Source organism: Panulirus ornatus, chromosome 35, assembly GCF_036320965.1.
Source record: "Panulirus ornatus isolate Po-2019 chromosome 35, ASM3632096v1, whole genome shotgun sequence".
In the NCBI taxonomy this organism is placed as follows: domain Eukaryota; kingdom Metazoa; phylum Arthropoda; class Malacostraca; order Decapoda; family Palinuridae; genus Panulirus; species Panulirus ornatus.
Window position 1 is genome coordinate 2,893,093 of NC_092258.1, and position 16,998 is coordinate 2,910,090.

Below are 16,998 nucleotides of genomic sequence, written 5' to 3' on the forward strand. Positions count from 1 at the left end.
TGATGTGATTTCTGATATGTTTTTGTGTTACTGCATTTCTCATTTGTAAGGAAAGGGAAAGATGATTTGTGTATGCATATCTGTTAGGAGTATCCCTAGAAGCTGTGGTGTAAGATACCACAACCAAATCTCAAGTTTTATTGATTAAGATGACAAAGGAGTAGGAGAAGGGAACTGAAAATATTCCCCTCTGATACTATCTCTTTCTAAAAATAGATACAGTAGAAGTAGCCAAGCAAAAATTTGTCCGCGAAGATGCAGACTGTGCACATGGGTTCTGGCCCTAAATGAAACAGAGTTTAAGGGAAGAGGGGTGAAGTGGTTCAGGTTTTGTTAGCAGGTAAAGTTCATGGTTAGTGAGAGGATGAGCAAAAAAGTGGGTGGCACTTCTGATGGAACATGAGCTGTGGGACTGTGCTTAAGAGTGTATGAATGAGTCAAAGATTGATGTGGTTTACAATTCAAGTAGTCTACTTGCTGTATGGAGTCTCATAATTTATGGGGAGAAGTTTGTGTTATATTGCATGGTATATTTTTGTGCTATGTGCTTTTTACCAGTATGGTTGGTTTAGGAAGGGGAAATTATCTAGGGTAAAGCCTTGAAGCTTGGATTCTATTTACTGTGTAAATTCTGGCCAGTCAGCTTTCCTATAGTTTGCATATGTGGCTGGGTGAGTTGGTTAGTTTATGTGTTAGAATGGTTAAATGGTCAATGGAGAGTTTGTTTTTTAAGCTCCAGGTGGTTGTTGCATGTAGTATTGAAAAATGCAAGGTGAGGGTAGCTGCTAAAGATAGTCATTTGGAAGTCTGGTTGGTTAGTTGCATATATTGAGAATGTTGAAGGAATACAGTTGGGTTATGAGTCATTCACCAGAGAGAGCTTGGGTATGAGTTTTGAGTCATGCAGGATGATGTTGAAATCTCCACATAGATAAGAGTTGGGTTTGTTGATTATGTTCTGTAGTTGGGAAGTGTATCTGGGAGGGCAGGTGGTAGGGAGAGCTACATATGGTAGGTGTTCATAAGTGTTGTGCAGTTTCATTTTATTGATAGTAATTCAAGAGTGATGTCATTGTCTGTGATCTTGTGTTGAATGTTGTCTGGAAATGGGATGTAGGGGTATATTGGGTTCTCCTCCTTGTTTTTGTTGTCTATCATGTTTTGTGGTTGCCTAATTACAGAAGGGAGGGAGGATGGATATGGGTGAAAGTCTTAGTTTCTTAGAGAAAGGATTGTGTATGTTTAGTTTTGCAGTAGGTTATATTCTTCATTAATGTTTTTGGGGCCATTGATGCTAAGTTGTAGGTTTTTTTCTGTGTGAATGAGATATTGTGGGATGGTGGAGTTAGTTTGTGCAGGATGGGGCTATGTATTTTTTGCTGTTGTTGCAGGGTCTTTGTGCTGAGAGTTTGAATGTTTTGTTGGGTACTTTGGGTGTGTGTGTCCAAGTACTTGCTACACTGCCAGAGCTCTAGTACTTTATGGAGGAAAGTGATATACATGGGAGGTAATACCACTGAAGACAGCTGTTACATCTTACTGGGTAGTGCTTTATGGTAATGTTGTGTTAACATGATGGACATATACACTGTAGGGGTCTAGAGTAGGGATTAATGTCTCCAACTTGCTGTCAATGGATTGAACCAGGGCATGTGAAGCGTCTGGGGTAAACCATGGAAGGTTGTGTGGGGTCTGGATGTGGAAAGGGAGCTGTGGTTTCGGCGCATTATTACATGACAGCTAGAGACTGAGTGTGAACGAATGGGGCCTTTGGTGTCTTTTCCTAGCGCTACCTCGCACACATGAGGGGGAAGGGGGTTGTTATTCCATGTGTGGCGAGGTGGCGATGGGAACAAATAAAGGCAGACAGTATGAATTATGTACATGTGGATATATGTATATGTCTGTGTGTGTATATATATGTGTACATTGAGATGTATAGGTATGTACATTTGCGTGTGTGGACGTGTATGTATATACATGTGTATGTGGGCTGGTTGGGCCATTCTTTCATCTGTTTCCTTGCGCAACCTCGCTAACGCGGGAGACAGCGAGAAAGCAAAATAAATAAAAATATAACTTGTATTCATAGTTTGGGTGATGATGCCTGGGATATCATCTCCATGTGGTGAAAGAATACACATGAGTGTTAGGTATCTGGGTTTGACCCATGGGATGGTGCAGTGGCCAGGGGCAGTCTGAAGTTTTGTCCTGCACAGAAGTGAGAAAAACTAGGCTTCTCTAGGGCAGGAGGACTGCTGGTGTGGGAGGTGCAGGTGGGTTCACATCCAGGGTCTGCTTCCATACTGTTGATAGTATTTTGCTCTTATATGTAGTTAGTTTCATCTCCAGAAGGAAATTCTTACTCTTGTGGTCCCAGAATGTTTAAGTGATATGTGAACATCATTAGGACACAGACAAGGAGTACAAACCACATGTATGTTTGGAACTGTTAATATTAGATGTGCCTTTCTTGTTTATGTTTTTTATATATTTCTTATATTTTTTTAAAATCTGATTTAATTTTACCAACAGGGACTTATGTCAACAGAATGAGACCAAGAGTTCCCTCAGGTGCTCTTCCTCCTAGACCTCGTCAAAGGTCCAACTCGCTTGTTCTTCAGGCAGAAGCAGGAATGCCTCAGAGAGGTAAGTTTTGGTTGCTCAATTTCTTTTCTATCTGTAATCATAGTAAAACTAAATAGATTCTTGCACGGAGGATAACCAGAATAACAGACACTGAAAACTGCATAAACTTTTTTATGAGTTCGGTCTGGAGGGAAATCCCAAGAGTGAACTCTTAAAAGAAATCTAAAAAATATTTCAGCCATTTGGAAGGGTAAAATCTGATTTTTCATCAAAATATTGTGCTTGATGATATGAGGATGTTTGGGACTTCATCATGCTGGAGGGTGTGTGGCATGCATTGGATAGAGTGAATTAGAGCAATGTGGTATACTTAGGTTGAAACTGTGCACATGAAATGATCAGGGGAAATCACGGAAAGGTCTTTTGGGCTCTGTTCTGCATAGTGGGCTCTGGTTTTAGTGCACTGTACAGATCACAGAGTGTGGATGTGAGTGAAGGAGGCCATTCTTAGTCTGTTCCTGGTACTACATTGCTAACATAGAAAACAGCGAACAAGAATGAAAAAAGAAAATGGTAGATGATATATACATATGCATATCTAGTGAACAAGAGTGTTTGATGTGATTCCTACCCCTCCTATGTCAACATCACTAGGGCACAAGCCAGTTGTTCCTTGATTTTGTTGCTTTTTGTGCTCTGTGGTTTCATGAAATGATCGAGCATTTTCTGATAAGTTGTCCTGAAAAACTTCGTTTTGTTATCAACATCACCCCAAGTAATATTGTATGTATAACAAGTTATTCTGACTTTTGAATCTTGGGACTCATTGTCTTTAAAGAGAAAGGCATTGTTTACTATCACATTTTATACTAACTGAAGCCTGAGCTGAACATGTAAAAAGATACCAGATGCCTTATGGCTCTGCAGATGTAAAATTAAGCACATTCCAGTCTGAAATATGGCAAGAACAAGGACTTTGAAATTTACAGCCTCACTCCATACTTTTTTGATGACCAATATTATGTGTCCTGTGAAAAGTTTAAACAAAATCTATCCCAAATGTCTTCATTTTGAGAGTGTTTAGAGAAGATATAGTGATTTATGGGTAAGAATATTATATTTTGAAAACCTACCTACAGATATTTGAAATTATTAAAGTTTTATTGTCAGAGAAGTGTGGTTGTGTTTGCATGATAATGACGAATGTTGCAGTTGTATGTGTAGTAGCTTTGCAGAATTTCCCTTCAAGTGTTCTGTGTATTTCTATATTTATCGTCCCAGAAAATTTTTTTTCTTTCATACTATTCATCATTTCCTGCGTTAGCGAGGTAGCGCTAAGAACAGAGGACTGAGCCTTTGAGGGAATATCCTCACTTGGCCCCTTTCTCTGCTCCCCTTTTGGAAAACTAAAAAAAAAACAAGAGGGAAGGATTTCCAGCCCCCCACTCCCTCCCCTTTTAGTCGCCTTCTATGACACGCAGGGAAAACGTGGGAAGTATTCTTTCTCCCCAATCCCCAGGGATTAGAAAATATTTATAGTTATTTTTATTCTCTTAGGTGTGGAATCTGGTCCAAATACTGGAAGCAGCAGTATGGCTCCAAGCAGTCACTTGAGCTCTGTGCCTACCTTTTCTGGAGGTACATCTAGCATGGTAGGGCCATCTACGGGGCCTCATGGCATGCCATCTGGACATATGATGACTCATCAAACAATACAGGTAAGTAGGATCCTCTAAAGACTCTTTAATAAAGGATGGGAATGTATGAGCTTTGATACTAGGATGTGCTTTAAGAACTGAAACTGAAGAGTAGATGCAGCCTTGGAAAGTTAGGTTGCAGAAGAGATCAATAAGGAAGTAGAATGATGGTGTTCAGCAGAGAAGAGGTGGGATTTGAGACCTCGAATTTTACTAAAATTGTTAGTAGAGAATTAACCAAATCTAGGAGCATAAGTGGTTGCGATGAGTTGGTTCCCATTCATCTGATGAGTCATGAAAGCCCCAGAAACCATTTAACTCTACTCAACCAATGGTACCATTTTAATTCGGCACCAGAGGTATATCTTTTTTGTGTGTTACCAGGTTGTGTATGAATGTAATTAAGCAAATTTAAAATGAGAAAGTCTTGTGTAAGTTACAAGTTAGGAGTTATGTGTGAGAATGAGTGTGTTTTTATGGAGTGATTGCTGGTACTGGTTCACCACAGTACTGTCATTAACTCCCCTGATGTATAAGCAGTACCTCCCTGATGTTACAAGTGGTTGTCTCCTCTTACTAATTACCTACATGTAATTATATCCTCTCATTCCTGTTCACCTTTTCCGGTTTGAGTGAGATGAGGTTAGAAACATGACTTGAACCTTAAGAGAAACATTTCTTGCTTGTTTCTTATCTCTGTTCTTCTGAAAAGTAATATCTTTTCTAAATGCTACCTCACATGTATGGGAAATAGCAAACACATGAAAAAAAAGAATATATACATATTTCATGATTATATGCTGTGTCCTGCATTAGCAAGGCAGTGTCAGGAACAAACAATGAAAGGCCACATTTACTCAAGTTTGTCCTCTAGCTGTCATGTGCAATGCACCAAAATCAAAGTTCCCTATTCACAACCAGTTCCCACAGATCTTTCTGTGGTTTCTCCTAGCCACTTCACACCCACACACGCATGTAGCATTTTGACCTCTGTATGCCACATTGCTCCAATTCTTTCTATCCCAAGCACACATTTTATCCTCCTGCATCTTCAGGCCCCAAGCACTCAAAATATGTTTCACTCCATTCTTCCATCACTGTTCTTGTTTATCATGTTATAAAATTGTTTTAGTAAGTTTTAGCATATACTGAGTACTCATATTTTCTCACTTATTTGCAGGTTAGGCCAGGCAATCCTGTAGCACCAGGAAAGGCAGCGATACAGATTCGTCAAGAAGGAGGTAAGAAAGACCGTGTAGTTGATGTTACAGTGTTTCTTCTGCCAGATAACTAATTTTGATTTTATACATATTCTTCAACCCTTTCATTTAAGCTACTATACAGATGAATTGATCATAAAATACAGAGGTCCTATATTTTATGGTAATACCATGATTGAACAATTATTTAAGGTATCTTTACTCTTTGATAGCCATATTATTAAGGTATTGCTGTGCTCCCTATAATTTTGATACTTTTGTTGGCTATCTTTGATGTGAATTGAAATAAAAACAAAGAACTAGCTTACTTGGTGAAAAGGAAGATTTTCAGTAATGATATTCATCATATAGATTTTTGCAAAATGTTGTGGAAGAGGAAGTGGAGTGTCTGTTTTATCTCTCATTGGCTGCCTCGCTGAGTAATTATATATAGTCAGGCCAACAGTTATGGTAGGGATACTAGGGCAAGTTTTATAAAGAAAGAGCTGGAGGGGGACAGTCTGTACAGAACTTTTAATGAATTTGGTAAGAAAATTAGACAATGAATGTTTGAGAATTCTAGATATAACTTCCCTAATTTTTTACTAGCAGCTGGAGCCAAGATCATCACTCACACTGTGGGTGGCAGTGGAGGTGGGATTGGGGGTCCTGCCAGCAACCCTAGCAGTGGTGGTACCAGCAGTAGTGTGGGTATGGGGCCTAATGCCACAGGACGGCTGATGGGGCGGTCTCCTCTCTTACCCCCCAGCTCACCACAAGGAACGGGTGGACCACTTTATGTTGTCACAACCAACTCTGGCACCATCACAGTTGTAACACGCACTGTTGCTGCTGGTCAGGGTATGGCACTAAAGGATTTGTCAGTTACAAATAGAAATAGAGTAATTCATTAATGTACTGCATTTTACTTTATTGTAGCCCATAATACTGCATTAACCCATTAAAGGCAGGAGACGTTACCTAATGTTGGGCTATTTTATGTTGTAAATAGATGTACATAACAGTTGTAAATGAATGCATAAATAATGAATTTAGTGTTAAACAAAATTGATCGTTGAGTTCTTTAGCCTCGTCCCAAGCGGGCATGAAAAGCTACCCATACTGGGTCTTCCCGTGCTACTCCTCCCATCCTCCAACACCGTGCTATGACGCAATATCGCTTAAGTAACATGTCTTACCTTCGTTTTTCTTTCAGTTTTATCTATTTATGTCTGTATTGGCTTATTCCTTGATAATTTATCATTCCTAAAATATGTCACCTTACTCAGGTGTATATATATAAAAAATGCTGCCTGCCTTTGATGGGTTAAAGATCAGCATAGACACATGTGCTATGGAGAAGAAAAATCAAATATGGTTGAGCACTGCTAGCCATGCTGATATATTTAGGTACCTTGCATTGTTTAATGAAGTGGAATGCATATTCATCAGTGTTAAACTGGTACAGTAGAATCACACTCTCAGAATGCAAAAAAAAAAAATCTACTCTGTGTACAGGTAGTTCATGCTTATTGTCATTCCACTTAGCCCCTCAACTACTACCTGTGTATATGCACACGGCCTACGTAACCTTTCCACCCATTTGTATACTAAGTGAGATTTCCTTCTACAAGTTCGAGGCTAAGTTCTGGTTATGGGTTTGCAAGGTAGGTCATATGGGTCCTCAATTCCTTTATAGGAATTACCATGCTCAGTTGCTCTTCAGGCATGAGAAAATGCAGTATCACAGTTTGTGAGGATGTTGCTGCCCTAGTCAAAATTTCCTTACTTTTGCTGATATCTATATGATTTCTGTATATGTTACTAATATAGTATATGTATATATTATCATGATTATAGCAAAATAAAAGTGCAATAAGAATCATTCCATGAGTATAAAAGTAGTAGAAGTAAAAAAAAATCATGATTATACAAGCCTGGTGACATCACTGTTCACTATTTTCTTTAATACTGTTGGAACAGCTAATTTTAAACTTTACAAGTCAAAATTTGCTTTGATAATCTTCATCACTTATTGTTAAGTTGATAAAGATGGTTTTATACAGCATGAAAAAACATCTTATGGAAATAGACAAAAATATACACTGGGAGGTTGGTTAACAACTTTTTGTCAAAATATTATTTAAAGCAAAATTATTGTTAAAATGTGCACCAAATTGCATCAGAGGATGATGGCATTAAGTGAGCTGTCTAAACATGTTCATGATTTCCTTGTTGCAATTCATGAATTGTGGAGTTATAGCTTCATTGCAAGAATATTATTTATGTGGCACCTTCACCCACTGTATTAGGGAAACTTGTTGAAAAGCAGCTGTCAGTTAGAGGCTACTGGCAAGGCTATAACATCATGAAAGTCAGTGACATCTTTGGCAAGTTATGACAGGGAGTTGAGAATGAATGGTGTATGGGAAAAGTCTTGTATTATTATGTCCTTAATTTCTAAGGATTCCTAGGAACAGCTTTAGCAAATCAATTTGACTTTGTAAAGATATGGGAGAAAGAATGCTAGCCACATATCTCCTGTGCATTATAGGAGGGGAAGGGTTGGGAGTTTGGAAATCCTCTAAGGCCCAGTCTGTTCCTGATGCTGCCTCCCTTAATGTGGGAAGCATCAAAGAAGGAAAGGTGGTTCCATATTTGGTTGGAAGGAACTGACAGTCCTTTCTGGATAATTTGTTGAGTAAATATTTAGAATTTTGTCTTCATTATCTCATAACGTGTTATCTCTTTTAAGGAACTGGTCCCCGTGTGGTGACTGTGAACACAATTAATGCTCCAAAAGCCTCAGTTAGTGGAGGGCGAACGCCTGCTCCAGCAACAGTGGTATCAGTTGGACCAAAGACAATACAGACTGTAAGAGTAACACCCCAGGGTCCTGCAGGCCTTCGACCTGTATTAGGTGGCACAAAATCTAATGTGATTGTAGTACACAAAGGAGCCCCTCCTCCTGGAACAAGACCTATGAGTATTCAGGGAATCAGGGTAAGATGCTTGTATTATATTATTCTCAGGATATTATTGATGATTATCTATTCTGGTTGTTTTGATAGCTTAATTTGTTCTTCATTTTATTTTCGATTCGTTCCTGTTTCCATACTTATATTTAAGGAGTCCTGGAGTTGCTTATGATATTGAAACTAATGAAATTTTTGTTTCTTTAACTTTTACCTACAAGGACAAAGCTCATTCTTTTTGTTGCAGACATACTCATTTCTAAACATAAGAAAGTCAGGGCTGTATGCTGTATGTTATGGCTAGACAAGCATGGTGAAATCTTCATTGAATATTTTTAGTGTGCTGTTTGGCTTACAGCACTACAGGTCATTGTTAAAGAAAATGTCTTTAGAAGAATCTTAATGTACAGCTCAGTTTGAATAATGGAAAATGCATTTATTATAGAGATAGATAGACAGTTGTTTTTATGAGTTTATTATTGCAGAATACAGTATTCTAAAAGTATCAAGAAATTACTTACCTTCCTGCCTCAGAGGAATCCCTTCTCTTGAGCTCTCACAGTACACTGGAAGCTGGCCACATTTACCAGTTGGGACCACTTTTCAATAAGTGCGATGATGTGTGTTTGTCAAGAAATTCACCCTTTGGCTGCAGAATTAATTTGTAATTGCACTTCCAAAGAGTATGAATTCATTGTAAAATATAAAATAGTAAATAGTTCTTTTATTTACTACAATCATATGAAGGCAAAACTTAAAGGTTCCTTATTTGGTAATTTTTTTTATTTATCATACTTAATCGCCGTCTCCCGCATTAGCGAGGTAGCACAAGGAAACAGACAAAAGAATGGCCCAACCCACACACATACACATGTATATACATAAACGCCCACACACGCACATATACATTCTTATAAATTTCAACGTATACAGACATATACATACACAGACATATATATTTGGTAAAGTGTGTGAAAGAAGAAAGTTAAGAGTAAATGTGAATAAGAGCAAGGTTATTAGGTACAGTAGGGTTGAGGGTCAAGTCAATTGGGAGGTAAGTTTGAATGGAGAAAAACTGGAGGAAGTAAAGTGTTTTAGATATCTGGGAGTGGATCTGGCAGCGGATGGAACCATGGAAGCAGAAGTGGATCATAGGGTGGGGGAGGGGGCGAAAATCCTGGGAGCCTTGAAGAATGTGTGGAAGTCGAGAACATTATCTCGGAAAGCAAAAATGGGTATGTTTGAAGGAATAGTGGTTCCAACAATGTTGTATGGTTGCGAGGCGTGGGCTATGGATAGAGTTGTGCGCAGGAGGGTGGATGTGCTGGAAATGAGATGTTTGAGGACAATGTGTGGTGTGAGGTGGTTTTGATCGAGTAAGTAATGTAAGGGTAAGAGAGATGTGTGGAAATAAAAAGAGCGTGGTTGAGAGAGCAGAAGAGGGTGTTTTGAAATGGTTTGGGCACATGGAGAGAATGAGTGAGGAAAGATTGACCAAGAGGATATATGTGTCGGAGGTGGAGGGAACGAGGAGAAGTGGGAGACCAAATTGGAGGTGGAAAGATGGAGTGAAAAGATTTTGTGTGATCGGGGCCTGAACATGCAGGAGGGTGAAATGAGGGCAAGGAATAGAGTGAATTGGATCGATGTGGTATACCGGGTTTGACGTGCTGTCAGTGGATTGAATTAGGGCATGTGAAGCGTCTGGGGTAAACCATGGAAAGCTGTGTAGGTATGTATATTTGCGTGTGTGGACGTGTATGTATATACATGTGTATGGGGTAGGTTGGGCCATTTCTTTCGTCTCTTTCCTTGCGCTACCTCGCAAATGCGGGGGACAGCGACAAAGCAAAAAAAAAATATATATATATATACACATGTACATATTCTTACTTGCTGCCTTCATCCATTCCTGTCGCCACCCTGCCACACATGAAATAGCATCCTGCCCCACTCCAGGGAGGTAGCACTAGGAAAAGACAAAAAGGCCACATTTGTTCACCCTCAGTCTATAGCTGTCATGTGTAATGCACTGAAACCACAGCTCCCTCTCCACATCCAGGCCCCACAAAACTTTCCATGGTTTACCCTAGACACTTCACTTGCCCTTGTTCAATCCATTGACAGCACCTCGACCCCGGTATACCACACCGTTCCAATTCACTCTATTCCTCGCACGCCTTTCATCGTCCTGTATGATCAGGCCCCGATCACTCAAAATCTTTTTCACTCCATCCTTCCACCTCCAATTTGGTCTCCCATGTCTCCTCGTTCCCTATACCTCTGACACACATATCCTCTTTGTCAACCTTTCCTTACTCATTGTCTCCATGTGACCAAACCATTTCATCCCACCCTCTTCTGCTCTCTCAACCACACTCTTTTTATTACCACACACCTCTCTTACCCTGTCATTACTTACTTGATCAAACCAAAAATTGCCCTCAAACATTTCATTTCCAACACACCCACCTTCCTCTGCACAACCTTATTTATAGCCCATGCCTCACAACCATATAACATTGTTGGAACCACTATTCCTTCAGAATTTGATAGTTGAACAAAAAGTGAATGAAGGAAATGAAAATAAAAGTTTTTTTAATCTTGTGTCTACAGAATTCATAGACTTCCTCAAGCGTTACTTATTTCTTGTTACTTATAGTGATGAACTGATTGTAAAGGGTGTGAAAAATGATGAAAGTGAATTTTAGTTAAATGAAGCAAAACTTTAATCTTTTAAGTGCAAGTAACTAAGATTGGGGAAGAGCAGTGTGGTTTCAGAAGTGGTAGAGGATGTGTGGATCAGGTGTTTGCTTTGAAGAATGTATGTGAGAAATACTTAGAAAAGCAAATGGATTTGTATGTAGCATTTATGGATCTGGAGAAGGCATATGATAGAGTTGATAGAGATGCTCTGTGGAAGGTATTAAGAATATATGGTGTGGGAGGAAAGTTGTTAGAAGCAGTGAAAAGTTTTTATCGAGGCTGTAAGGCATGTGTACGTGTAGGAAGAGAGGAAAGTGATTGGTTCTCAGTGAATGTAGGTTTGCAGCAGGGGTGTGTGATGTCTCCATGGTTGTTTAATTTGTTTATGGATGGGGTTGTTAGGGAGGTAAATGCAAGAGTTTTGGAAAGAGGGGCAAGTATGAAGTCTGTTGGGGATGAGAGAGCTTGGGAAGTGAGTCAGTTGTTGTTCGCTGATGATACAGCGCTGGTGGCTGATTCATGTGAGAAACTGCAGAAGCTGGTGACTGAGTTTGGTAAAGTGTGTGGAAAAAGAAAGTTAAGAGTAAATGTGAATAAGAGCAAGGTTATTAGGTACAGTAGGGTTGAGGGTCAAGTCAATTGGGAGGTGAGTTTGAATGGAGAAAAACTGGAGGAAGTGAAGTGTTTTAGATATCTGGGAGTGGATCTGGCAGCGGATGGAACCATGGAAGCGGAAGTGGATCATAGGGTGGGGGAGGGGGTGAAAATTCTGGGGGCCTTGAAGAATGTGTGGAAGTCGAGAACATTATCTCGGAAAGCAAAAATGGGTATGTTTGAAGGAATAGTGGTTCCAACAATGTTGTATGGTTGCGAGGCGTGGGCTATGGATAGAGTTGTGCGTAGGAGGATGGATGTGCTGGAACTGAGATGTTTGAGGACAATGTGTGGTGTGAGGTGGTTTTGATCGAGTAAGTAATGTAAGGGTAAGAGAGATGTGTGGAAATAAAAAGAGCGTGGTTGAGAGAGCAGAAGAGGGTGTTTTGAAGTGGTTTGGGCACATAGAGAGGATGAGTGAGGAAAGATTGACCAAGAGGATATATGTCGGAGGTGGAGGGAACAAGGAGAAGAGGGAGACCAAATTGGAGGTGGAAAGATGGAGTGAAAAAGATTTTGTGTGATCGGGGCCTGAACATGCAGGAGGGTGAAAGGAGGGCAAGGAATAGAGTGAATTGGAGCGATGTGGTATACCGGGGTTGACGTGCTGTCAGTGGATTGAATCAAGGCATGTGAAGCGTCTGGGGTAAGCCATGGAAAGCTGTGTAGGTATGTATATTTGCGTGTGTGGACATATGTATATACATGTGTATGGGGGGGGTTGGGCCATTTCTTTCGTCTGTTTCCTTGCGCTACCTCGCAAACGCAGGAGACAGCGACAAAGTAAAAAAAAAAAAAAAAAAACTAAGATAAATGTTCAGAAGAATGAAATGAGTAATTATGAAATGAAAAGGATATGGGATGCTTTAAAGGAACTGATTGCTAAGTACAAGACTGAATGTTAAGGTTTTAAAGGCATGATATAAGTATGGGTATGCAGAAATGGTGTAGCTGAATCATGTACATAATGGAAGTTTAAAGGCAAGGGAGAAAGATAGAAAGAGGGAAATCTGTACGTCCAAAGGGTGTACATGTAGAGGAAATTGCAGAAGATAAATGTTCAGAAGAATGAAATGAGTAATTATGAAATGAAAAGGATATGGGATGCTTTAAAGGAACTGATTGCTAAGTACAAGACTGAATGTTGAGGTTTTATAGGCATGATATAAGTATGGGTATGCAGAAATGGTGTAGCTGAATCATGTACATAATGGAAGTTTAAAGGCAAGGGAGAAAGATAGAAAGAGGGAAATCTGTATGTCCAAAGGGTGTACATGTAGAGGAAATTGCAGAAGCTTGTATGGATGAGGATCTTTATGAACCAACCTGCTGTATAGTTTGAAAGGTGTGCAAGATATTTTTCTTATAAACATTTTATGATTACTATTCCAGGATGTGCCCACAAAAATCACCATTGGGAAGACCCTTAGTGGAAGTTCCAGCACAACTGTGCTCCAGAAGCCTCCACCCTTGCCTCGTGGGACTATCACTGGCCCCAATGTAGTTCCTGTCAGTACACCAACATCACAGGGCAATGTCATCGTGGTGGATTTGAGTCCTGAGGGTAGCAGTGTGAGCAACAGCAATGCTCTGGCTGACATTCTGCAGGCCACAGGTATTCTGGGTGCTGGCGGACCAAGTAGTGTTGATAGTGGAAACGTCCCTGCTGGTGCTGGTGGTGGTGAAGTAGGCAACATTGAGAGGGAAACTCCAAGAGTCCCTCTTCCTTCTAGCTCTGTGCCATCTCTCTCATGGACAGAGTCCACTTCCACAAGTGTGGCAACAACCACTCGATCTTCCACCACTACACCCAGCCAGTCTATCAGTCAGTATCTTTTTCTTACATGGAAATGCTTAGAAGCATAACAGTTTATGTGCCACAGCATTTGAATATGAGAAAGATTCTGAGAATTATGATCTGACTTCATGCACTTCATTAGCTCATGTATTCATTTAGTGCACAAAAAAGTACACCTTCTCCGAGGATATTTTTGTTACAGTTAAACTGTATAAGCTGTTTCTAATCTGGACTAGAAAAGGTGCTTGCTACTAATGAATTACACTAATGATCTCATATTGCTATTGGGTTCAACTGCTGTGCTCCAGAGTTCACTATATTAATCTTATATTGGGCAATTAAATGCCCTTTTTCTGAGCCTGACAGTAATTCAAGGATCCAATAGTAGCCTCGATCACATCTAATAAATGGTTGTTGGTTGTAGTTAGCCATTAATATTCAGTGCAAACAAAACATTTTCCTCTTGCCAATCTGCTGATGTGTGGCATCGACTTGCTTCCACTCTCTGCTTGGAAGCAATAAGAAAGGATTAGCTTAAACAAAGCCAAATAATTACATCACACTTACTCATGCAAACTGAATAGTTTTTACTAGCCTTCATCCTTCATAGAATTGATATTCATTTAATCAGTTATTGCATACATACACATTGCTAGTTTTGCGTGTAATTTTACAAAATATTTTCTTTTATGTCATAGCAATAATCCCTGGGATAGGGGAGAATGAATACTACCCTTTTATTTGTCATAGAAGGTAACTAGAATTAGCAGGAGTGGAGTGCTAGAAGCCCTCTTCCTTGTAGGATCAGGTAATGTGTTTGGAGGAGGAATCTTTTTGTTATATTCCAAGGGATTATTGTAGACATGATTACCTCATTTCTTCCATACTGTGATATTTAGTTTAGGCACATTATCATTGACTTCTTCATATTGTTGCCATGCCATGTATCTTTCTCTTCTTTGTAGGCTGTAAAGATCAACATCTTTCAACCTCTTGTGCTAGTTTATAAGTTGCTTTTCCTCAATTTTGCTTGTGAAGTGTTTTTGAATTTTGTTTAACTAGTTGATTCCAACTTCCTTTGATGGTGATCATATTGCTTTTCAAGTATGCTTTTTTGTGTACATTTCCATCATTGGTTTTCTGTTTTGTTGTGAAAGATTTCATTATTCCTCCATTCATTATGGGACTTGCTTATGTGATTTTAGCAATGTGTGATCCAAACTCCAGCTTATCATTAATGATTACCCCTAAGTTTTTTGTTTTTTATTTTGTCTTCACTTTTCTTTCCTGTTCGCCTCTTGTAAGTTGTAACAATTCTTTCATGTCTTTCACTGAAGGTTTTTTTTTTTTTTTTCTTTTTTTGTTGCTGTCTCCCGCGTTTGCGAGGTAGCGCAAGGAAACAGACGAAAGAATTGGCCCAACCCACCCCCATACACATGTATATACATACACGTCCACACACGCAAATATACATTCTTATAAATTTCAACGTATACAGACATATACATACACAGACATATATATTTGGTAAAGTGTGTGAAAGAAGAAAGTTAAGAGTAAATGTGAATAAGAGCAAGGTTATTAGGTACAGTAGGGTTGAGGGTCAAGTCAATTGGGAGGTAAGTTTGAATGGAGAAAAACTGGAGGAAGTAAAGTGTTTTAGATATCTGGAGTGGATCTGGCACCGGATGGAACCATGGAAGCAGAAGTGGATCATAGGGTGGGGGAGGGGGCGAAAATCCTGGGAGCCTTGAAGAATGTGTGGAAGTCGAGAACATTATCTCGGAAAGCAAAAATGGGTATGTTTGAAGGAATAGTGGTTCCAACAATGTTGTATGGTTGCGAGGCGTGGGCTATGGGTAGAGTTGTGCGCAGGAGGGTGGATGTGCTGGAAATGAGATGTTTGAGGACAATGTGTGGTGTGAGGTGGTTTTGATCGAGTAAGTAATGTAAGGGTAAGAGAGATGTGTGGAAATAAAAAGAGCGTGGTTGAGAGAGCAGAAGAGGGTGTTTTGAAATGGTTTGGGCACATGGAGAGAATGAGTGAGGAAAGATTGACCAAGAGGATATATGTGTCGGAGGTGGAGGGAACGAGGAGAAGTGGGAGACCAAATTGGAGGTGGAAAGATGGAGTGAAAAAGATTTTGTGTGATCGGGGCCTGAACATGCAGGAGGGTGAAATGAGGGCAAGGAATAGAGTGAATTGGATCGATGTGGTATACCGGGTTTGACGTGCTGTCAGTGGATTGAATCAAGGCATGTGAAGCGTCTGGGGTAAACCATGGAAAGCTGTGTAGGTATGTATAATTTGCTTGTGTTGCATGAATTTAGTGGTCGTGTATGTATATACATGTGTATGGGGTAGGTTGGGCCATTTCTTTCGTCTCTTTCCTTGCGCTACCTCGCAAATGCGGGGGACAGCGACAAAGCAAAAAAAAAAAAAACTAAGATAAATGTTCAGAAGAATGAAATGAGTAATTATGAAATGAAAAGGATATGGGATGCTTTAAAGGAACTGATTGCTAAGTACAAGACTGAATGTTGAGGTTTTATAGGCATGATATAAGTATGGGTATGCAGAAATGGTGTAGCTGAATCATGTACATAATGGAAGTTTAAAGGCAAGGGAGAAAGATAGAAAGAGGGAAATCTGTATGTCCAAAGGGTGTACATGTAGAGGAAATTGCAGAAGATAAATGTTCAGAAGAATGAAATGAGTAATTATGAAATGAAAAGGATATGGGATGCTTTAAAGGAACTGATTGCTAAGTACAAGACTGAATGTTGAGGTTTTATAGGCATGATATAAGTATGGGTATGCAGAAATGGTGTAGCTGAATCATGTACATAATGGAAGTTTAAAGGCAAGGGAGAAAGATAGAAAGAGGGAAATCTGTATGTCCAAAGGGTGTACATGTAGAGGAAATTGCAGAAGATAAATGTTCAGAAGAATGAAATGAGTAATTATGAAATGAAAAGGATATGGGATGCTTTAAAGGAACTGATTGCTAAGTACAAGACTGAATGTTGAGGTTTTATAGGCATGATATAAGTATGGGTATGCAGAAATGGTGTAGCTGAATCATGTACATAATGGAAGTTTAAAGGCAAGGGAGAAAGATAGAAAGAGGGAAATCTGTATGTCCAAAGGGTGTACATGTAGAGGAAATTGCAGAAGATAAATGTTCAGAAGAATGAAATGAGTAATTATGAAATGAAAAGGATATGGGATGCTTTAAAGGAACTGATTGCTAAGTACAAGACTGAATGTTGAGGTTTTATAGGCATGATATAAGTATGGGTATGCAGAAATGGTGTAGCTGAATCATGTACATAATGGAAGTTTAAAGGCAAGGGAGAAAGATAGAAAGAGGGAAATC

General features: G+C 39.5%; 1 protein-coding gene across 1 annotated transcript in view; it reads left to right on the forward strand.

The window, feature by feature from the left end:
• The window catches only part of LOC139760082 (uncharacterized), a 53,955-nt gene that overhangs the window by 17,543 nt on the left and 19,414 nt on the right, over nucleotides 1-16,998 (forward strand). The window contains exons 10-15 of the mRNA XM_071682890.1: nucleotides 2,536-2,649; nucleotides 4,147-4,307; nucleotides 5,467-5,527; nucleotides 6,095-6,346; nucleotides 8,241-8,488; nucleotides 13,213-13,645. Coding sequence (XP_071538991.1) covers nucleotides 2,536-2,649; nucleotides 4,147-4,307; nucleotides 5,467-5,527; nucleotides 6,095-6,346; nucleotides 8,241-8,488; nucleotides 13,213-13,645 — 1,269 coding nt within the window. The remainder of the gene's footprint in view (nucleotides 1-2,535; nucleotides 2,650-4,146; nucleotides 4,308-5,466; nucleotides 5,528-6,094; nucleotides 6,347-8,240; nucleotides 8,489-13,212; nucleotides 13,646-16,998) is intronic.